This window comes from Musca domestica, unplaced genomic scaffold, assembly GCF_030504385.1.
Source record: "Musca domestica strain aabys unplaced genomic scaffold, Musca_domestica.polishedcontigs.V.1.1 3, whole genome shotgun sequence".
NCBI lineage: Eukaryota > Metazoa > Arthropoda > Insecta > Diptera > Muscidae > Musca > Musca domestica.
The window spans coordinates 25,875,497-25,897,517 of NW_026712299.1; the positions used below are offsets into that span (position 1 = coordinate 25,875,497).

At 34.7% G+C, this 22,021-nt stretch overlaps 2 protein-coding genes across 10 annotated transcripts in view; one reads left to right on the forward strand and one right to left on the reverse strand.

The window, feature by feature from the left end:
- LOC101901418 (low density lipoprotein receptor adapter protein 1-A) overlaps positions 1-13,220 on the forward strand; it is a 29,468-nt gene extending 16,248 nt beyond the window's left edge. For all 9 annotated transcript variants that reach the window (XM_059124587.1, XM_059124586.1, XM_059124582.1 and 6 more), the window contains exon 3: positions 12,039-13,220. In XM_059124587.1, coding sequence (XP_058980570.1) covers positions 12,039-12,901 — 863 coding nt within the window. In that variant the 3' untranslated portion in view covers positions 12,902-13,220. The remainder of the gene's footprint in view (positions 1-12,038) is intronic.
- A 5,725-nt stretch (positions 13,221-18,945) lies between these two features.
- Positions 18,946-20,143, reverse strand: LOC101887900 (dynein axonemal assembly factor 4). The gene has a single exon (XM_005182863.4). The coding sequence runs from the start codon at positions 19,723-19,725 to the stop codon at positions 19,024-19,026; it is 702 nt and encodes a 233-aa protein (XP_005182920.1). The 5' UTR covers positions 19,726-20,143; the 3' UTR covers positions 18,946-19,023.
- Positions 20,144-22,021: the final 1,878 nt, after the last annotated feature.

The window sequence follows — 22,021 nt, forward strand, 5'->3', positions numbered from 1 at the left end:
TAAAATCTAAAAAATAACGTATATAGGGATTTACGTTAATTTTGGGGTCTATTCTAAGACGTAGACCTGCAATTTTCAGTCACAGGCTGTAGTACCCATTACGAAGTGCAAATACTAATTTTTAATAATTCCGGTGAATAACGTAGCTAAAATCGTCAAAATACCGAATATAGGGAGGTTCCGATATTTTGGGGCTATACGAAGACCTGCCTAGACAATTTTCTGTCACTGGCTGTAGTTCTCATTAGAAACTTTAAATATGAAATTTGAAACAATTCCGGTGAATAAAGTCGCTAAAATCATCAAAATACCGAATATAAGGAGGTACCGTTATATGGGGGCTCTACGAAGACGTGGACCTGCATAGACAATTTTCCGTCACAGGCAGTACCCATTACGAACTATCATAATGAAATTTGAAACAATTCCGGTGAACAATGTCGTCAAAAACATTAATATACCGAATATAGGGAGGAACAGTTATATGGGGCCTATACCTAAACGTGGACCATTGTCAATATCAAAAGTCCTGCAGACAAAACACACATTTGAGTAAAATTTTATTAATCTGCTTCAATTCGTTCGGAAGCTAAAGTGGTTTCCACAGCCGCACGGATGGCTATCGTTAAAATTAATTTTTCGAGATGTTACAAACGGAATGACAAACTTAATATACCCTCCATACTATGGTGGAGGGTAACAGTTTGCAATTGTTGTCAGGGATGGGAGGAAAAAATTTCGGTAATGTCATATACGTAACAAACTAAAAAGTTTTGAATAAAAACGTAAAATACTGACATTCGTCAATGAAAACTACCGCTTAATAGGAAATTTTAATGCTATTCTGACAAATATTTGGAGAAGCTGCAAATGACAACCATTATATTTTGATAATAAACTCTAGATAAACGACACACATAATTGAAAACTGACGGTAATACCAAGTTCGCAAGGCACGTGAAATATGTCCAATCCCTTAAAATTAGAAGTATTTATCGAAAAAAGTAAAAGTGAAAAAACAGTAAGTTAAATACCCTCCACAATTCGGAACGAATTTGGAAATTTTCAGAAAAAAAAAATAAATAAATAAATAAATAAATTAAAATAAAATAAAAAATAAATTATAAATTCTGTTAAAATCTAAAAAATAACGTATATAGGGATTTATCGTTATTTTGGGGTCTATTCGAAGACGTAGACCGGCAATTTTCAGTCACAGGCTGTAGTACCCATTACGAAGTGCAAATACTAATTTTTAATAATTCCGGTGAATAACGTAGCTAAAATCGTCAAAATACCGAATATAGGGAGGTTCCGATATTTTGGGAAGACAATTTTCTGTCACTGGCTGTAGTTCTCATTTGGAACTTTAAATACGAAATTTGATACAATTCCGGTGAATAAAGTCGCTAAAATCATCAAAATACCGAATATAGGGAGGTACCGTTATATGGGGACTATAGGAAAACGTGGACCTGTATAGCCAATTACCAGTACCAATTACTAGTACCAGGCTGTAGTACCCATTACGAACTATCATAACGAAATTTGAAACAATTCTGGCGAACAATGTCGCCAAAAACATCAAAATACCGATTTTAGAGAGGTACATTTATACGGGGGCTGTATAAAAAATCAGAACCATTAAAGAAAGTCTTCAAGTCGGGCGGGGCCGACTTTATGATACCCTACACCACTTTGCTAATTAAGTAGAGCTCCACATAACAATCAAAAGTTTTTATGGGAGAATTCGGTTCAGATTTGAATATAGCTCCCATATATAACTTCGACCGATTTACCTTGGATTGTGCACCAAACGTCTAATATGTCCAAATGGGATGGAATTTGGCACATACGACCGAATTGAGTCTAGAAGCTAGTATGTCAAATTTGGTGAAGATCGGTTTAGATATAGCTATAGCCTCCATATATATTACTCATTCGATTTGTTATATTTGTTACCCACAGCCGTAATATGCACTCCGTAACAACGATATTCAGGGAAATATATCAAATACAGCTCAGAAATATCTTTGCCAAATTTTATCGAGATCGGTTCAGATTTGGATATAGCTCCCATATATATATTTATCCGATTTCAAATTAATTGTGCACCAATTGGGCAAAACAAGTCCGAATTTAAAAGATACAAATGCATCGGCATATTTAGTCCTTTGAACTTTAAATTATAATTATAATCATAGCGTGTATGATTGAATTCTCCTATAAAAACTTTTAATTGCTATGCGGAGCTCTACAAAATCAGCAAAGTGGTGTAGGGTATCATAAAGTCGGCCCCGCCCGATTTTAAGACTTTCTTTACTGGTTTCTGAGCTGCATTTGATATATTTCCCCAAATATTGTTGTTACAGAGTGCATATTACGGCTGCGGAGGACAAAAATAACAAATCGGATGAACAATATATATGGGAGCTATAGCTATATCTGAACCGATTTCGATCAAATTTAGCACACATATTTTCAGGCCTAATTTGGGTGTATATGCAAAATTCCATACTGTTTGGGCTGAAATTACGCGTTTGGTGCGCAATAAAAGGCAAATCGGACGAAGATATATATGGGAGCTATATCTAAATTGTGACCGATTATCTCCAATTTCAATAGGGTTCGTCCTTGGGCCAAACAAAAGATCTTTGCAAAATTTCATCTGGATCGGGCAATAAATGCGACCTGTACTTTGTTTACAAAAATACATGGACAGACGGACGGACGGACAGACGGATGGACATGCATAAATCGACTCAGAATGTGATTCTATGCATATCATCAAAAGGAACTATGGGTCTATCTCGTTTCCTTCTGCCTGTTACAAACAAATGCACAAAGACATAATACCCTGACCACCTTGTGGTGTAGGGTATAAAAAAATGCACAAAGACATAATACCCTGACCACCCTGTGGTGTAGGGTATAAAAATAAAAAAGGGATAAATGTTATGGACTTAAAGAACAATAATATCTTAAAAATATGAAACGTATTTTTTATCTTAAGAAGAAGAAGACGATATAGACCTATAGCCACTTTTGAGAATCCTCATAGAATAAAGTGGATGTACATAAACAGCTTGAAGTATTCGCATGGCATATTTTGTGACATCACAGGGATGCCAGAGCAGCATTCGAATTCGATCGTCGTTTCCCTTTATAATTTGACATTAATATGCCTAGCCATGATGCCAATCTATTTATGTACTCTCACCCGTACTTTCTATGTAGACTTATAAATGTCCGTAAATCCGTTACATATAAAGTCAGATTTAGACAAAAAATTACACAGGTCATTTGTTTGACCCAAGGACGGACCCTAAATTGGTGATAATCGGATGAGATTTAGATACAGCTCCAATGTACAGTGCCTTCCGATTTCATAAGTATTGTTCACGAAAGGCGCAATATCTGTCCGAATCGGATGAATTTAAAACCTGAAACATGTGTTCTAATTTTGGTGAATATCGGTTTAAATTTAGATACATCTCCAATATATATGTTTCATTCGATTTGGTGATTAAGTCTCAGCTCACCTCTGAAACGAGATCGGTTCATATTTGGATATGTATTTGGATTTTGGAATGTATGACCGAATACGGCCTAGAAGCGAGTGCTTCAAATTTGGTAAAAATGGGTTCAAGTATGTCTATAGCTCCCATAAATATGTTTCATCCAATATGGTGTTAAAGTCCCTCACTTTCGTAAAATGCATTCTACAACAATGATATTTGGTAATCCAAAATTGTCCAATTTTTTTTGGAGATCGGTACAGATTTAAATTTAGGTCTTTTGCCGAATTTACGTTTATTTTACATCAAACATAAAATATCAGTCCAAACTGGAGGAATTTTTGAACATTCAACAGAATTTTTTCATTTGGCGAAACTCGGTTCCCATATATCTAGTGCTGTGATACATATTTTTTAAAATAATCCTTCACGAAGTCATAACATTTACTCTATAGCAATGTTATTTGGTACGGGAAGTGCAAATGGCTCCATCAGTTTGGTGGAAATCGATTCAGAGTTGAACATATCTTCCATATATTAGTTCTCTCTGATTGCAGATTATGTTTTATATCAGCGAATCTGTAATCAGCTGTTTTGTGTCAGATGTGATGCTACAATTAAGCAGGTAACCTTGTGCAATAATATGTTTACAAAGTTTCCTAGGCAGTTTAATTTGACAAGTGTTCTATCCCAGGTTTTAAGGTGAGAATACATAAAACGCTTTTTTGACTGGCCAATGACTTAGGCTGGCTTTAGTTTCGTTGTGTTTCCAATTGGATAAAATACTTTTTTTTGGATTTTTGTTTTTGATACATCATTTTTGGCTATTTTTTGCATTCTCTTTTGGTTGTGTATGTATACGTAAACAAACATCAGCTGAGCGGAATTTATATTCTCCTAAGGGTGTATCCATGGTAGAAGAATACAAGTAGTCGCATCGACACAGCTGCTGGGATAATGAATTGTCAAACCGATTTTGGAATTGAAAATGTTGAAAGAAAAATTATTTAAATTTGTAAAAATTGTTGAAATATGTATTGTAATCCTCCTCCTCCGAATGACGTCGTATAAGAAAACATATAAATACATATAATCTACTTATATTTGAAAAAAAAAAAAAAAAAAACATTTAAATTTTTTGACATATCAATGCTCCCAAGATTTGATGCATCTACCTGTATTCTTCTGCCATGGGTGTATCTAAGCACACGAGATTAACCCACTGGGTTTATTAGACCCAGTGGGTCAATCTTCAAAAGTATTAATGCGCTAATACACCAATCAGACGAAATGTCAAAATATGTTTACGTCATGGCATAAGAATACAGGTTGTCGCATCGACACAGCTGATGGGACAAGGAACTGTCAAACCAATTTTGGAATTGAGAATACTGAATGAAAATTTATTTAAATTTGTAAAAATTTTTTAAATCCATATCTTGACAACCTCTGATAGGCGTCGTATTAGAAAACATATAAAAATCTTCTTATTTTTCAAAAATCATTTAAAAAATTTTGACATATAAATGTTGCCAAGCATTGAAACATCTTCCTATATTCTTCTACCATGGTTTACGTTTTGTCTACTGTTTATCTTTCGTTCTGTGATTCAAATTACCATAAGTGTTTTGACAACTAATCTAGATTATCAGATGCGGTAAATCCAGCAGCTAGTGATTGTGTCATGATGGTTGGTACCTTAAAACATACTGGAAGAAATTTGGTAACAATTTCCATTCGATAGTTTATGTAAAATTAACTCTAAACCAATATGTAATAGAGTTCGATAAAAATCACTCAAAAACGTCGACGCTGTGTGTGAGGTAATAAAGCAAGACAAACATGTGATAGATATGTATGTGATGTGTTTCCCCATAAAAATGAAGAGTTTACCGACAAACAAATCAAATTACCTTCGAAAATAAAAATGATGCTGTTTGGGAACACGACTAGAATTTAATAGTATTTGTAACTTTTTTTTCAATCGTAATTTGCAAACACATCACACATTGAAATAAGCAAAATAGATATACAGATTTATCATTGCGCTGTTCGACAAAAATAAATACGTAATTGTTTTTGTCTTGTTTTTTCATTTTGTTTATTCGGGGCGTATGGCAATTAATCAAATCAATTGTTTCGCAACAGCAACAACAACACTAATAATAATCAGAAAAGTAATTTAATTTATTAATTTAATGACATCAAATATAGAGAGATTGCAATGCAATTGTTATAACAAATGGCACGAGAGTCAATTGAGGTTATGTTGGTTAGCATAAGATGTTGATTTTTGATCTGCACTCGTATTGGGATATAGACGCAAGGGGCTAAGTGATCAAATTGCATTAAATTATATGAAATGTAGATTCGAATAAATGAGCCGAGTAAACCATGTTCTGCTTGAAAATATAAGATTTTTTAATGAAATCAGAAGGTTAACCGAAATTTTTTATAAAACCATGATGACCACAAATGAAATAACCAAAAATTAGAGACTACGACAGCATCATTCTTAAACCAGTAAGGGAAGGTCAAAAGTCGGGTGGGGCCGACTATACGATACCCTATACCTTCTCCTGTAACTAACAAGTAAAAAAACTGTAAGTTCGGCCGGGCCGAACTTTAAATACCCTCCACCATTTGGTAAAAATTTAACAATTTTTTAAAAAATTAAATTCGGTAAAAATTCTGTTAAAATCTTAAAAATACCGAATGTAGCCGTATATTAGGGTCTATACGACGACGTGGACCTGCATAGGCAACTTTTGTCACAAGCCATTACAATATTCAAATGCGAAACTTGAAAAAAATCAGTTTATCATCAAAATACCGAATATAGGGAGGCACCATGGGGGTTATAAAACGTGGACCTACACAGACAATTTTCTGTCATAGGCTGTAGTATCCATTACGAACTTCAAATACAAAATTTTAAATAATTCCGGTAAATAATGTCGCTAAAATCATCAAAATACCGAATATCGGGGGTTCCGTTATATGGGGGCTATACGAAGACGTGGACCTGCACAGACAATTTTCTGTCGTAGGCTGTCATAGGCTGTAGTATCCATTAGGAACTTTAAATACCAAATTTGAAATAGTTCCGGTTAATAACGTCGCTAAAATCATAAAAATACCGAATATCGGGGGGTACCGTTATATGGGGGCTATACGAAGACGTGGACCTACGTGGCTCATTTTCTGTCCTTGGATGTGGTATCCATTACGAACTTCAAATACGAAAATTGAAACAATTCCGGTAAATAATGTCGCTAATATAATCAAAATACCGAATATCGGGGGGTACCGTTATATGGGGGCTATACGAAGACGTTGACCTACATGGCCCATTTTCAATACCAAAAGTCTTGCAGACATAATACACATTTGAGTAAAATTTTATCTACCTACTTCATTTCGTTCGGAAGCTAGAGTGATTTCCACAGACGGATAGACGGACAGAGGGACGAACATTGATAAATCGACATAGAATTGTATGCTGATCAAGAATATATATACTTTGTGTGGTCTAAAATGTATATTTCGAGGTGTTACAAATGGAATGACAAATTTAATATACCCTCCATATTATGGTGGAAGGTAAAATTTATTTTTTGGGGCAATAGATATACCGGACTGAGTTTCACCAAATGGTAAATGTAAATGGTAAATTCAGTCGGAATTGCAAAAATTCAGTACTTTTGGGCTGATATTAGCCAAATGGGTGCACAATAAACCTGATATCGGATAAGAATAGATATGGGAGCTATATTCTAATCTGATCCGATCTCCATTAAATGTGGCATACGTATTTTCGAGCAGTACCTGATGCCCGGAACCAAATTTTTTTCTTGTGAAGTGCATATTACACCTTTGAGGGGCGTAAAGCCCAAAATCGAATGAAATATATATATATATATATATATATATATATATATATATATATATATATATATATATATATATATATATATATATATATATATATATATATGGGAGTTATAGCTATATCCGAACCGATATTTGAACAGATTCTCACCAATTTCAATAGGGTTCGTCCTTGGGCCAAACAAATGTTGTTTGGAAAATTTCATCTCAATCGGATAATAAATGCGACCTGCATTTTGTTTACAAAAGTACATGGACAGACGGATGGGTGGACGGACAGACATGCATAAATCAACTCAGAAAGTGATTCTATGCAGATCCTCAAAAGTAACAAAGGCACAAAGACATAATACCCTTACCACTATGTAGTGTAGGGTATAAAAATGTGTTCGTTTGTATTTTATAGAGGTCTAGAAAAGTGGTAGGATTCAAAACAAAATTTGTTTTTTTTTTTCTTTTTTGTTTCTCAAGATATTCGTCTACTCTTTTTTTTCTATCCGCAAATAAACTTCAATCTGTATGTAAATACAATTTTTAAACCATAACATAGAATTTATATGCGTCATATGAGCTCCATATAGTCTTCCGTAGATGCTCCTTATCTTAAAAAAGAATGAAAACAAAAAAGTTTTTATTTTCAAGATAAGAATTGTTTATTTAAATAATTTTGAGAAATTACCGCATGAATAACAATCCGGAAACATGTCAAAAGAAAAGAATGCTTCTTTTCCACTTCTAATTCGCTTCAAAGCTATTTTAATTATCATTACAATGTAAACAATCTAAACGTGGACAAACAATGTTCGCTGTCTATTCCCTTCACTTTCACGATGCACAAAGGTTTTGATACGTTCACTGGAATTACCACTTCAGCGTAAGGTGGGAATTTCCTACATTTTTTGATTGGCTGTTAATTGCAAAATAACCAGGCTATGACTTGTTTCAATAAGAAGCTGCTAAAAAAAAAGTAATGATTGGAAGAAGCCAGTGATTCGAAATCATTTCTACTTTTGTTTATTTGGAATTAAAATATAAAGAAAAAATGAAGAAGAAGCTATTACAGAGTTCTTGAGTTTATTGCATCAATTGTTTGAAAAAAGTACGTTGCGGGAGCGCATTAAAGCAGTTCAATTAAAAAAATCCGATCTTTTAAGCTTAAGAAACTGATGAAAAAAAAATAAATAATAAGAACAAATTGCTGTATCTAATAGGATTGCATTTTAGTATTGTTACGAGGCTGGTTCACCTCCTTATTGTATCAGGGTTTAAATCGATTTGTGAAGTTGAAAATTCAACAGAGACTTCATTTTGTTCATTCTTGGACCTTATTTAGAATTTTCATGATAAGGAACTTCTCAAAATAATATTTTATTCTCTAAATCATTAATTTGTTCTTTCAAAACTATGCTAGTTTTCCTCTACCTTCGCCGTGTAGATTTTAAACAGGCGGTGTCTGCTTCTCGGTTGAGACCATTAGAACTCCACAATTGGCGTTACCGTGTAAGTAGTATGACATCAATATTTCTGCAGCACTGATGATAGCTTCTTCCTCCCTGGTCTATCGAACTAGAAACCTTTTCTGAACATTAGTTGGAGGACTGTTACATCTTCTCATCTAAGAAAAAATTCTTAGGGTGGAATTAAATTTTGGGTATTTGTAAAATGGTCTTCAATTAAAAAACCAGTAAGGAAAAGTCAAAAGTAGGGCGGAGCCGACTATATAATACCCTACACCACTATGCATATTTAGTAGAGCTCCCGTAACAAAATAATTTATTTGAAGTAGGTCTTATCACCTATCAACCTTTGTCTTTAGAGGAGTTTTGGTTTCAGAGGGAACTAATACATGGGAGGCATATCCAATTCTGAATCGATTTTCACTACATTTGAAGGATACATTTTAATCTTTTATACCAAATAAAGTTGCTATAGAGTGCATGAGGAGGATTATATTAAACAAGTTAAAAAACAGTAAGTTCGAGGACGAACTTTGAATACCCTCCACCATTTAGTACAAATTTGGCAATTTTCAAAAAAAATAAAATCCGTTAAAAATTCTGTTAAAATCTTAAAAATACCGAATGTAGCCGTATATCAGGGTCTACACTACGACGTGGACCTGCATAGGCGACTTTTGTCACAAGCTATTACAATATTCAAATGCGAAACTTGAAAAAAAATCTGTTTATAATGCAGCTAAAGTCATAAAAATACCGAATATAGGGAGGTACCATGGGGTTTTTAAAAAGTGGACCTGCACAGACAATTTTCTGGTATAGGCTGTAGTATCCATTACAAACTTCAAATACAAAATTTGAAATAATTCTGGTAAATAATGTCGCTAAAATCATGAAAATACAGAATAGAGGGGGGGGGGGGGGACCGTTCTATGGGAGCTATATGATATCGTGAACCTCTAAGGGATTAAAGTACTCACAAGGATCTCATTGTGTGGATTTTCAGACAATACCATTGAAAAATGTGGCTAAAATCATCAAAATCCTGAATATCGGGGTTACCATTATATGGGGCATATACGATATTGTGGACCTATATAGACAATTCCCTTTCAGGAGGTAAAGTGCTTACAAAGAACTCCTTGTGTGGATTTTCAGACCATTCCATTGGAAAATGTGGCTAAAATCATCAAAATACCGAATATCGGGGGTACCGTTATATGGGGGATGTACGATATTGCGAACCTGTGCTCATAAAGAACTCCTTTCAGACAATTCGATTGAAAAGTGTGGCTGAAATCATCAAAATACCGAATATCGGGGGGTACCGTTATAAGGGGGCTATAGGATATCGCGGACCGATATTGCCCATCTTCGAGCTTGACCTGCCTGCAGACAAAAGAGAGATCTGCGCAAAATTTTAGCACCATGTCTTAAATTGTCTTGACGTGATTACAACAGACGGACAGACGGACGGACGGAAAGGTCTAAATCATCTTAGAATTTATATACTTAGTTGGGTCTAAAATGATTATCTCGATGAGTTACAAACGGGTTAATATACCCTTCATACTATGTATTATGGAGGGTATAAAAATAATTAATAATTCACAAAATGGAAACGTAAGTCCGGAAATTCACTCATTTGGGCTGATATTAGCCTTTATTTGCACAATAAACCTGAAATCGCATTAACGATATTTAGGAGCTATATCCAAATCATAGCCGATCTCGATAACGAATTTGAGAGACATAAACACAAAATCGGATGAAACTTATATATGGGAGCTATAGCTATATCTGAACCGATTTTGTACTTCTAGACTGAGTGCGGTCGGATATACCAAAATTCAGGACTTTTGGGCAGATATTGGCTAACCCGAAATCAATTGAAGATATATGGGGTCTATATCCAAATCTGAACCGATCTTGATACAATTTGGCAGAGGTATTTCTGGGCTTTATCTGATATCTGGTACTAAATATCATTGTTGTCGAATGGATATAACGAATGTGGGGGACTTAAACACCAAATTGGATGAAATATATATATGGGAGCTATAGCTATATCTCAATCGATTTTCACCAAATTTAATGTGCTTGCTGAAAGCGGTCAGATATGCCAGGCTATTTGGACTGATATTGGCTATTTGGTGCACAATTAAATCGAAATCAGATATATATATATGGGTGCTATATCTAAATTTGATCCGATTCTCACCAATTTCAATGTATGTCGTTCTTGGGCGAAACAATTATTGTTTGGAAAATTGCATCTCAATCGGATAATAAATGCGACCTGCATTTTGATACAAAAATACATGGACATACAGACGGACGTACTGATATGCATAAAACGACTCAGAAAGCGATTCTATGAAGATCCTCAAAAGTAACTATAGGTCTATTTCACTCCCTTCTCCATGCGCCACTGTGAATTTTGTTTATAGTATTCATGGTAGAAGAATACAAGTAGATGCATCAACGCTTGAGAGCATTGAAATGTCAAAAAAATTTAAATGTTTTTTTAAATATAAGTAGATTTTTATATGTTTTCTTATACGACGTCATTCGGAGGTTCTTATAATTCGTGTTTTTCAACAATTTTTACAATTTTAAATAATTTTTCATTCAACATTTTCAAATCCAAAATTGGTTTGACAGTTCATTGTCTCAGCAGCTGCGTCGATGCGTCTACCTATATTATTCTACCATGATAGTATTACTAGTTTTCGTTTTCTCTTTCTTCATGAGAGTGATGATGATGAGAGTTAAATATCAATGGGTTTTATTCTTGTAATGATTAACCCTTTAGGAATCCCATTTATTTTGGTATTACTTTGATAGACAATAATTGAACACACCCTTCATCCCTGCAACCATATTCCTCAAAACTTTAGAAATTCCCATCAAATTCCCATTTTACACACGTCTGGCTAACAAACTACGCCACAAAATGATTATTTTTAGAACGCAAATAAATCATTTGTCGTGTGCAGCCTTGTGCCCTTTGTTAGTTAGTCTATGATTTGTCTAATGTAATTTTCCATCCCTCTAAGTGGCGCGCGATAATTACGCTGCGATTTATGTTATCAGTAATGGTGTTATTTCGTAATGAAAACAATTAAACGGAAAATACATTTTTTATTTTTCTTTCTCTTCCTATTTACAGAATTCACTTCAGACGATGTCATAGACGGTGAGGACTGGGGTCTGGGTGGCGATAAGACGATCAAAGAATCTGGTGGCGGCAAAAAAGATGCTGACGATATTAAATTCAACTTTGAAGGTTCCCTTGAAGCCGATGGCGAAGAAGATAACAAGCCGATCTTCCAAACGTATGAACTGAAATATCTGGGCTGCACACCGATTGAGAATAAACGTTCCGAGAAAATAACATCGGAGGCTATAAAAACTGTGATTGCAAATGCCAAAGCGGGTGGTCGTAAGATCAAGACCCAGAAACGTGTGAAAGTCATTATCACAGAGGAGGGCATTGAGGTGACGGATCATGTCAGTGATGAATCTTTGATGCGTTTCTCGATCTATAAAATTTCCTATTGTTCTGTGGATGCGGCCCATGATCATGCCTTTTCGTTTGTTGGCTCGGAACCGGATCCACTGTCGGATAAGGAGAAAATGTCTTGTCATGTATTTTTGTGTCCCAAACGAAAGATTGCCCATGAAATTACACTACTGGTGGCCCGTTGCTTTGAGAATGCCTATCAAAATTGGCGTGATACTGTGGTGCATCAGGTGAAGAATCCCATCAATGGTGGTATGACTGTTACCACCACCACAATTGGTAATAATAACAACAAGAATGAAAGCAATAATATACTGAAGGAACAAAATGGTAATGCCGTCTTCCAATCCAAAGCCGATGTTCACATCACCAATCATTTGGAGGAGAAGAAAAGTGATAATCCTCTGATAGATTTGGCCGCCACCGATAGTGATGTGCGAAAATATTTACAAAATACATGGGTATCATTCGATGATGAACCGGAGGGTTTTCATTTGGTGGCATGTTAAGGTGGCTAGTGGTGGTAAAATATTTAAGATATCTCAATGCTTTGTCACATCAAATTTCCAAAAAAAAAAATCTATAATGTTTAAAACTACAATTTTCTGAATGGGACTTTTTGGCGAAGATAAGGAAGATCAATTTTTATCAAATTTAAGCTCATTGTAAACGAATTATTTGCTTGACCTTTCCAGAAAACCTATATCCACACTACTCAATTAATCTCCCAATGTGTTTATTACAATCACAAAAATTTAGAAACGTCCGGAATTTCCATTCACCACAACCTAACTACTTTCTAAATATAATTTAGCATAATCTTTTTTTTTTAAAACAATTATTATATTCAAATATCCAAAAATGTGTAAATATATATGTCTGTATCCTTAATCTACTTATATGTAATATTAATTGTTTTTATATACTTATGTGTGTTAATTTTTGTTTTATATATTTTAATAAATAAAAGTTCATATTATTTTAGCAAAATATATTTCAATTTTTTTGGGAACAGTTTTTATATCAGTTTATATATCTATCATCACATCTCGAGGAGGTGTTCCCTAATGTCCGTCTATCTATGGTGAATTGTAATCAATCACATTCCGGTGCCTACAAAATTGTATGTGCAGTCAGGGCTAGAGTCAGAACAAAAGGCTATAGTTTTTTGAGTATAATTGCAAAATTCTTGGGGGATAAACTGGTCGCGGATTTTTATAGAATAATGTAGTTTAGGTCAGAGAAGAAGTCCTTAATTTTGGACGATGATCTTTTAATATTTAGCGTTTGAACTGGACCATAACTGTTGTGTATAGAAATAAAAAGACATTAACTTCGGCCTTTTAATAGTCTCCACTATTAGGTAATGAAAACATTTTTATACAAAAGCATCTGGATTCAAACGTATTCCACTTTAAACTACAAACTCCAGTAAGATAGGTAGGAGAATGCAGTTAGAGTTTCAAAAAACCATATAGTGGTTGGAGCCGTTATATGGGGGCCACAAAAAATGTTCAATGTTCTACCACCGGAGCTAGAACCCATTACAAACATCTATTTTTAAACAAATCCGTGGAAAAAAGTTGGTAAAATCAAAATACCGGGACCTATATAACCAATATTATGCCATAGAGGCTGGAACCCATTACTAACAACAAATACCATTTTTTAGACAAATCCGTGGAAAAATGTGGCAAAAATCATCGAAATACCGAATATCCTTATATGGGGGCTATACTAAAACCTGGACCTATATATAAAATGTTCCGCCACTGGAGCTAAAACCCACCACGAACTACAAATACCAATTTTTAGGCAAATTGCTGGATTGACTAAAACCATTAAAATACCGGATATCGGGATATACGATTATATATGTGCTATTTCCAAACGTGGACCGATATATCTCATTTTCAATTCCAACCATCCAAGACACAATGCAAACTACTGTGCCAAATTTTAAAGTTCTACATAAAATAATATGGGCTGTATCGTGATTTCAACATACAGACAGACGGAGACACAGACGGACATCGTTAAGTCGACTTAGCATTTTATGCTGATTATGAATATATATACTTTATGGGGTCTATGAGAAATACTTAGGGATGCTACGAACGGAATTACAAATTTAATATATCCTCCTTTCCAAAGTGGATGGTATAAAAAAAAAACAAAATTTCCATTTAACCGCGAATATTTAGCTGCTGAAAGTAACTTCCCGGCAAAACTAATATATACATGAAAAGTCTACTCCCGACCTAACATTTTTTTTGCGAATTTTATTGAGAGTATAGTTGGATATCGGAGATGTATCTATTTGTATATATTAACTACTGAGAATCTACGTCCAAACCAAACAGCTGAATCTTGAAATTTTGCACGAGGGTCAGACGTGGAGTGTAGGCGCGTGATAAGACTAGGTTTTTGGAAATTCTTACTAAAAGGGTACAAATAGTACTAAAATGTACTAAAAATAGAACAGTGTTGGCTTGTTTGTTCGGGATACCGTAGTATTTTGTTGCTGCAAAATGGTCAGGCTTTATCCCTTTATTGTTGTTTTTATAAAAACAACGTTTGACAAAAAACAAGGGAACTGATGAGGATTGGTGGTTCTTTTCGAAACCTAGGTATTCCCTGCCTTACCCCCAGGGACACATTAACATCGTTCTCCACTAATAAACAAACGTTGTTTTTATAAAAACAACAATAAAGGGATAAAGCCTGACCATTTGCAAGAACATGTACTAAAAATTTAATACTTTTGTGTGGGACAAACGGAATGAGCTAAAATTCTGAAATTTGGAATGTGAGTCACTGATAGAGTTCAGGATAGATGCACCCACGGTACAATATAAAGGTACGGTAGAGCTACCAGGTGATTACTATTTTTTTCTAAGTGTGACCGAATTCTGTCAATTTTGTTTATGTATTTATTGTTTTGAAAAATAAAAATGTGTACTATAATTCTACGAAAAGTACTAGGTAGTTCCAAATTGGGTATTGGGTGAAGGTATAGATCTAAAATTCAGATTTGGGAATGCGTACTATATTTGTACGAAAAGTACTAAATGGTGCTAAATTTGATATTGGGCGAAGGAAAATAGCTGAAATCCTGAAATTTGATATTTAGGTCGCTGTTGGTGTTTGGAATTGACATATGGTGAAGACTTTGGATATGTGTGCTGCATTTGTACGGAAGTACAAAATAGTACTAAATTTAGTATTTGGCGAAAGAATAGAGCTAAAATCGTGAAATTTGATGTGTTGATGTTGGTTGGTGTGTGGTTAAGATTTGGACGTGGTTTTGGAAATGTGTACTATAATTAACGAAATTACTAAATAGGACCAAATTTGGTATTGGGTGAAGGGATAGAGTAAAAATTCTGAAATTTGATAGTTAGATCACTGATGGTAACTGTGTTTAAATATTAGTAGAGAAGGAACTTTAGATATTCGTACTATAAAAATGTACTAAATTCGGTATCTGATGTTGAGATATGGAAATTATTTTGAATTGAAGTCTTGAAATAATTCTGGTAAAAAAGTGTGCTTAAAATCTTCAAAATACCGAATATAGGGAGTTACTGTTGTATGTGAGCAACACGAAGATGTGGACCTGTCTAGGCAATTTTCTGTCATAAGAGGTAATACCCATTACAAACTCCAAATACCAAATTTGAAAAAATTCCGGCGAAAAGTGTACACCAATCTTTAAAATATCGAATCTCTGGAGGTACAGTTATATGGGATCTATACCAAAACTTGGACTTATAGAGATATTCCGCTGTAAGGATGATTCCTACATACTGAGAACACATACTCCCAATTTACAGCAAATTCGGTTTGACCTTAAAACCTTAAATAATAATTTTAGACCCAACAAAATATATATATTCCTGATCAGCGTTAAATTTTAAGACGTCTGTCCGTCTATTGTAATCACGCTACAGTCCAATATCACGATATTGTAGCTAATTTTTTCAATGAAATGGTCTGAAAATCCACAAATGGAGTTCCTTCTAAGAACTTTACCGCTTAGAAGAGTATTGCCTATATAGGTCCCAATATCGTATAGTACCCTCGCATATTCCGTTTATTGATGACATTTTTCAATGGAATTGCCTTAAAATCCACAAAAGGAGTTCCATGTGAGTATATTACCCCCTGGAAGAAAATTTTCTGTATAGGTCCACGATAGAATATATCCCTTATCTAGCGGTTCCTCCCGATATTCGGTATTTTGATGATTTTAGCCACATTTTTTAACGGAATTGTCTGAAAATCAAATTTCTTAATGGAATGGAAGAAAATTTTCTGTATAGGTCCCCGATATCGTATACCCCCATATAACGGTACCCCCCCAAATATTCGGTATTTTAATGATTTCAGCCAAATTTCTTAATGGAATGGTCTTAAAATCCACAAAAGTGGTTCCTTCTGAGTATTTTACCTCCTAGAAAAAAATTATCTAAATAGCTCCACGTTTTAGTATAGCGTCCATATAAGGGTATACCCAAAAATTCGGTATTTTCGTGTGTTTTGTGACATTATTCACCGGATATGGTTCAAATTTCGTATATACATTTCGGAACAGTTACTACAGCCTATGACACAAATTACTTATGAAGGATCACGTCTTCGTATAGCCCTCATATAACGGTTTTCATTTGAGCGCATTTTCAGACGGCATTTTTTTTTTTTTTTTTTTTTGAAAATTTTCAAGTTTCTTTCACAAATTTTTTATTTGTTAATACTAAAAATCCTACAGACCTAATATACATCTGAGTAAAATTGTATCAATTTCCTTAATTTCGTTCGGTAGCTAGAGTGATTTCCACAGACAGACAGACGAACGGACATAGCTAAATCGACATAGCATTTTATGTTAATCAAGAATATTTAGTGTATAAAACGAATATTTCGAGATGCTACAAACGGAATGGCAAACTTAAATATGGTATAAAAACTAGGTATTTATTACCAAAAAGACATCTGTTAATAAAACTCCAAAATATCTAAATCCTTCTAATGACACAAAATTAAAAGAAACCAGTAAAGAAAGTCTTAAAGTCGGGCGAGACCGACTTTATGATACCCTACACCACTTTTCTAATTTAGTAGAGCTCCACATAACAATTAAAAGTTTTTATGGGAGAATTCAATCATACACGCTATGATTATAATTATAATTTAAAATTCAAAGGACTAAATATGCCAAAGCATTTGTATCTTTTAAATTCGGACTTGTATTGCCCATTTGGTGCACAATTAGTTTGAAATCGGATAAAGATATATATGGGAGCTATATCCAAATCTGAACCGATCTCGATAAAATTTGGCAAAGATATTTCTGGACTGTATTTGATATATTTCCCTGAATATCGTTGTTACGGAGTGCGTATTACGGTTGTGGATAACAAATATAATAAATCGGATGAACAATATGTATGGGAGCTATAGCTATATCTGAACCGATCTTCACCAAATTTGACATAATAGCTTCTAGACTCAATTCGGCCCATTCCATTTGGACAAATATTAGACGTTTGGAGCACAATAAAACGTAAATCGGACGAAATTATATATGGGAGCTATATCCAAATCAGAACCGTTCTCGAATAAATTTAGCAAAGGTATTTCTGACCTGTATTTGCTATATTTCCCCAAATATTGTTGTTACAGGGTGCATATTACGGCTTCGGAGGACAAAAATAACAAATCGGATGAATAATATATATGGGAGCTATAGCTATATCTGAACCGATTTCGATCAAATTTGGCACATTTATTTTCAGGCCTTATATGGTTTTATGTGCAAAATTCCATACTGTTTGGGCTGATATTACACGTTTGGTGCGCAATAAAAGGCAAATCGGACGAAGATATATATGGGAGCTATATCTAATTTTTTACCGATTATCTCCAATTTCAATAGGGTTCGTCCTTGGGCCAAACAAATGATTTGTGAAAAATTTCATCTAGATAGGGCAATAAATGCGAACTGTACATTGTTTAAAAAAATACATGGACAGACGGACGGACATGCATAAATCAACTCAGAAAGTGACTCTATGCAGATCATCAAAAGGAACTATGGGTTTATCTCGTTTCCTTTTGCCTGTTACAAACAAATACACAAAGACATAATACTCTGACCACCTTGTGGTGTGGGGTATAAAAACTAGGCATTTATTGCCAAAAAGACATCTGTTCACAAAACCCCAAAATATCTAAATCCTTCTAATGACGCAAAATTAAAAGCAAAAAAATTTAAGGTTTTACATTGACCTTGAACTTCTCAGGAACCATTTGGATTTTCATAGAAAAACTTATTCAAAACATTCTTTCTGTACATGGACGTGATTGCTTTGAAGAGGAAAAATTGATGTCCATGATTCATATACACTTTTAAATCTCGAAAATTAACCATCTATTGGAGATCTGAAATGTCTTATATTTATAGAATATTTGCAGGGAATTTGAAATCTTAAGACATTATCCACAAACAATTGTTGAATGTTGCTCTATATCACCAAAACTTCAGTTTAACTTATTTTTAATATGAAAAAAATGTATATTTTATTTCCAACCAAAATTAAAGTTTCTTTTTGAAGACAATCTATTAAAATTAAGTAGCTGTTGTTGGTATATTGACTTCGCGAACATTGTTCATATCTTCAACAACAAATGGCCGGGGAACACCTTCCTGGGATTCCCTTTTTGGGGTGTCATATTTAAATGATGAAAAACTAACACAAATTTTTGCCGCAGTACGTAAAGCTGGCAAGGAACGGGGTGCAATTGGAGTACCCAGACGATTGCCGCCCGATCGGGCCGAGTTGGAACCATTTGTTTTCATGTGCGTCTCCTTGGGCGCCACCGTCATGGCGTCACGACAAGCCTGTTCATGGAATTGTTTGACACGTTCCCGCATTGCCGTTTCACGACGTACTTCACGATCGATTTCATTGCGTCGTTTAATTTCATAACGTTCCAGAGCCTTTTCATCACGTTCCTTGTTGCGTTGCACCACCTGATCGGAAACTTCCAAACGTTTCTGCAACAACTCCTCTTTGCTCAATTTTTTAAAGATTTCCGGCCAAATACCTTTGGTCTTCTTGATTAACACAATTCGCGCCTCATTCTTAAAGATGCGACAAAAGCTGGCCACTTCATCGATTTCCTGTACCAAATGCCGTTCAAAGAATATCGGTGGGTTGTTAAATTTCAGATATGTCGGCAGCAGGACAATGTCCGGTTTACGGGTTATCAGGCGATTCAATTCAATTGTGATTTTGATTTCTTCTTCGGTTTGGGTTATTTGCACCATTATCGCACTAGAACACGCTACACGATGCTCACTCCCAACAAGGTTGACGACCTGGATGCCTTGGCGAAGTCTTTTGTTTGTTTCTTTGCAATTTTGTTTTGTTGAAAATACTTTTTTTTTGGTGTTACTGATAAGTCAATGTAAACTAATTATTTTTATATTCAAAGTGAAGAAGAAATAATATTTTTTTCGGGATTCCGCTCCGAAAAAGTTGACTTTTGACACCGGTGAATGTTCTTTTGCAATGTGAATGTTCGGCTTCGGATAAGTCATCAATAGGTCGCATTGTTTTGTTTTTTCCAATTTCCTTTTTCCGTTTCCATACCATTCGATTGTTGTTCGATTTATTGTTTATTCGTGTTTACAAATAAATATTAAAGTGCCTATCTGTCACAGTTACAGCCGGTATTTAACTTTTTTTGTATTGTCTCTTTAATGTTGGGGTCGTCTGCCTTGGCAACCATCATTCACACGTTTTTTGCTTCTTGGCAACCGCATAACACATGCCTAATCGAATTGTATTTGGTGTTTGAACTGTAGAATAAAAATGCGATTGAGGTGTGTAAATAAGGATGGATGATCCGTAAAGTAGAAATGATTTCAAATTGATCCACCCAGTGTTTCGGAATAATTTACTTCCTGGTCACGACCCTATAACTTTTGCCAGATAACATGTAAGCCATGGTAAAATTAAGAAGGTAAAATTCATTTCAAATGAGCATACCCATCTCTGTATTTTCTGTATTTTCTGTAATTTACATTGTCATGTAATTTCGTCCGGCCGAACTTTGAATACCCTCCACAATTTGAACGAATTTGGCAATTTTCAAAAAAATAAAATCCTTAAAAAATTCTGTTAAAATTTTGAAAATACCGAATATAGCCGTCATATTATGGTGTAAACCACGACGTGGACCTGCATATGCAACTTCTCTCATAAGCCATTACAATATTCAAATGCGAAACTTGAAAAAAAAAAAATCGGTGAATTATGTAGCTAAATGGGGTCTATACCAAAAATGTGGACATACACAGACAATTTTCTGCCTTAGGCTGCAGTATACCTTACAAACTTCAACTACCAAATTTGAAACAATTCCAGTGAATAATGTCGCTAAAATCCTAAAAATACCGAATATCGGGTGATATCGTTATATGGGGGCTATACCAAAACGTGGACCTAGATTGTCCATTCTCAATAGCAAAAGTCCTTCAGATATAATATACATTTAAGTAACATTTTATCAATCTACTTCATTTCGTTCGGAAGCTAGAGAGATTGAGAGATTTCCACAGACGGTGTAGATTGCTAAATCTACAGAGAATATATATATACTTTGTGGGGTCTAAACCATGGTACAATAAGGAGGTAGAACAGCTTCGTAAAACTACAGAAATACAGCTCTAAGGCTGGAAATACATAAAGAGCATATTTAGATGGCTTAAGTCATCGGCTGGCTCCTTCGTAGATGAACAAAGGAGGTTTAGGTTGACTTAGTTCGATTTTGGCCCTAGGCTCCTTTGTTCATTTCCGAAGAAGCCAGCCGATGACTTAAGCCATCTAAATATGCTCTTTATGTATTTCCAGCCTAAGGCTATGCCCGCTTCCTGTCAGAATTATTTAAAATTATAGACAACAAGTTGTTTTCATTTATTTAGTATTTTTTGATCATTTCTAAAATGAGTCAAATATTCCGAAAGATGAATGAAATGCCTGGACGTTCTTTCAAAAATATGATCCTACGTGTTCAATCTTTCAATTCCATGGCAAATCTGGTTAATATTATTAATGAGCGACCTACAATTTAAGTTTCTTCCAATCATTGATTTTCAAAATGTTTCGTTTTTATACCCTCCACCTTGGTAAGGAGGGTATATTAACTTTGTCATTCCGTTTGTAACATCCTTAAATATTCATCGTAGACCCCATAAAGTATATATATTCATAATCAGCATAAAATTCTAAGTCGATTCAACGATGTCCGTATGTCTGTCTGTCTGTTGAAATCATATACAGCCCACAGTATTTGACGTAGAGCGCCAAAATTGCAGAGCAATTCGCATTGTGTCTAGGATGGTTGGTATTGAAAATGAGATATATCGGTCCACGTTCTGGTATAGTCCCCATATAACGGTACCTCCCGATATTCGGTATTTTGATGATTTTAGAGACATTAATCACGGGAATTGTTTCAAATTTGGTATTTGAAGTTCGTTATGGGAACTACAGTCTTTGACAGAAAATTGTCTGTGCGGGTCCAGGTCTTCGTATAGGCCCCATATATCAGTACCTCCC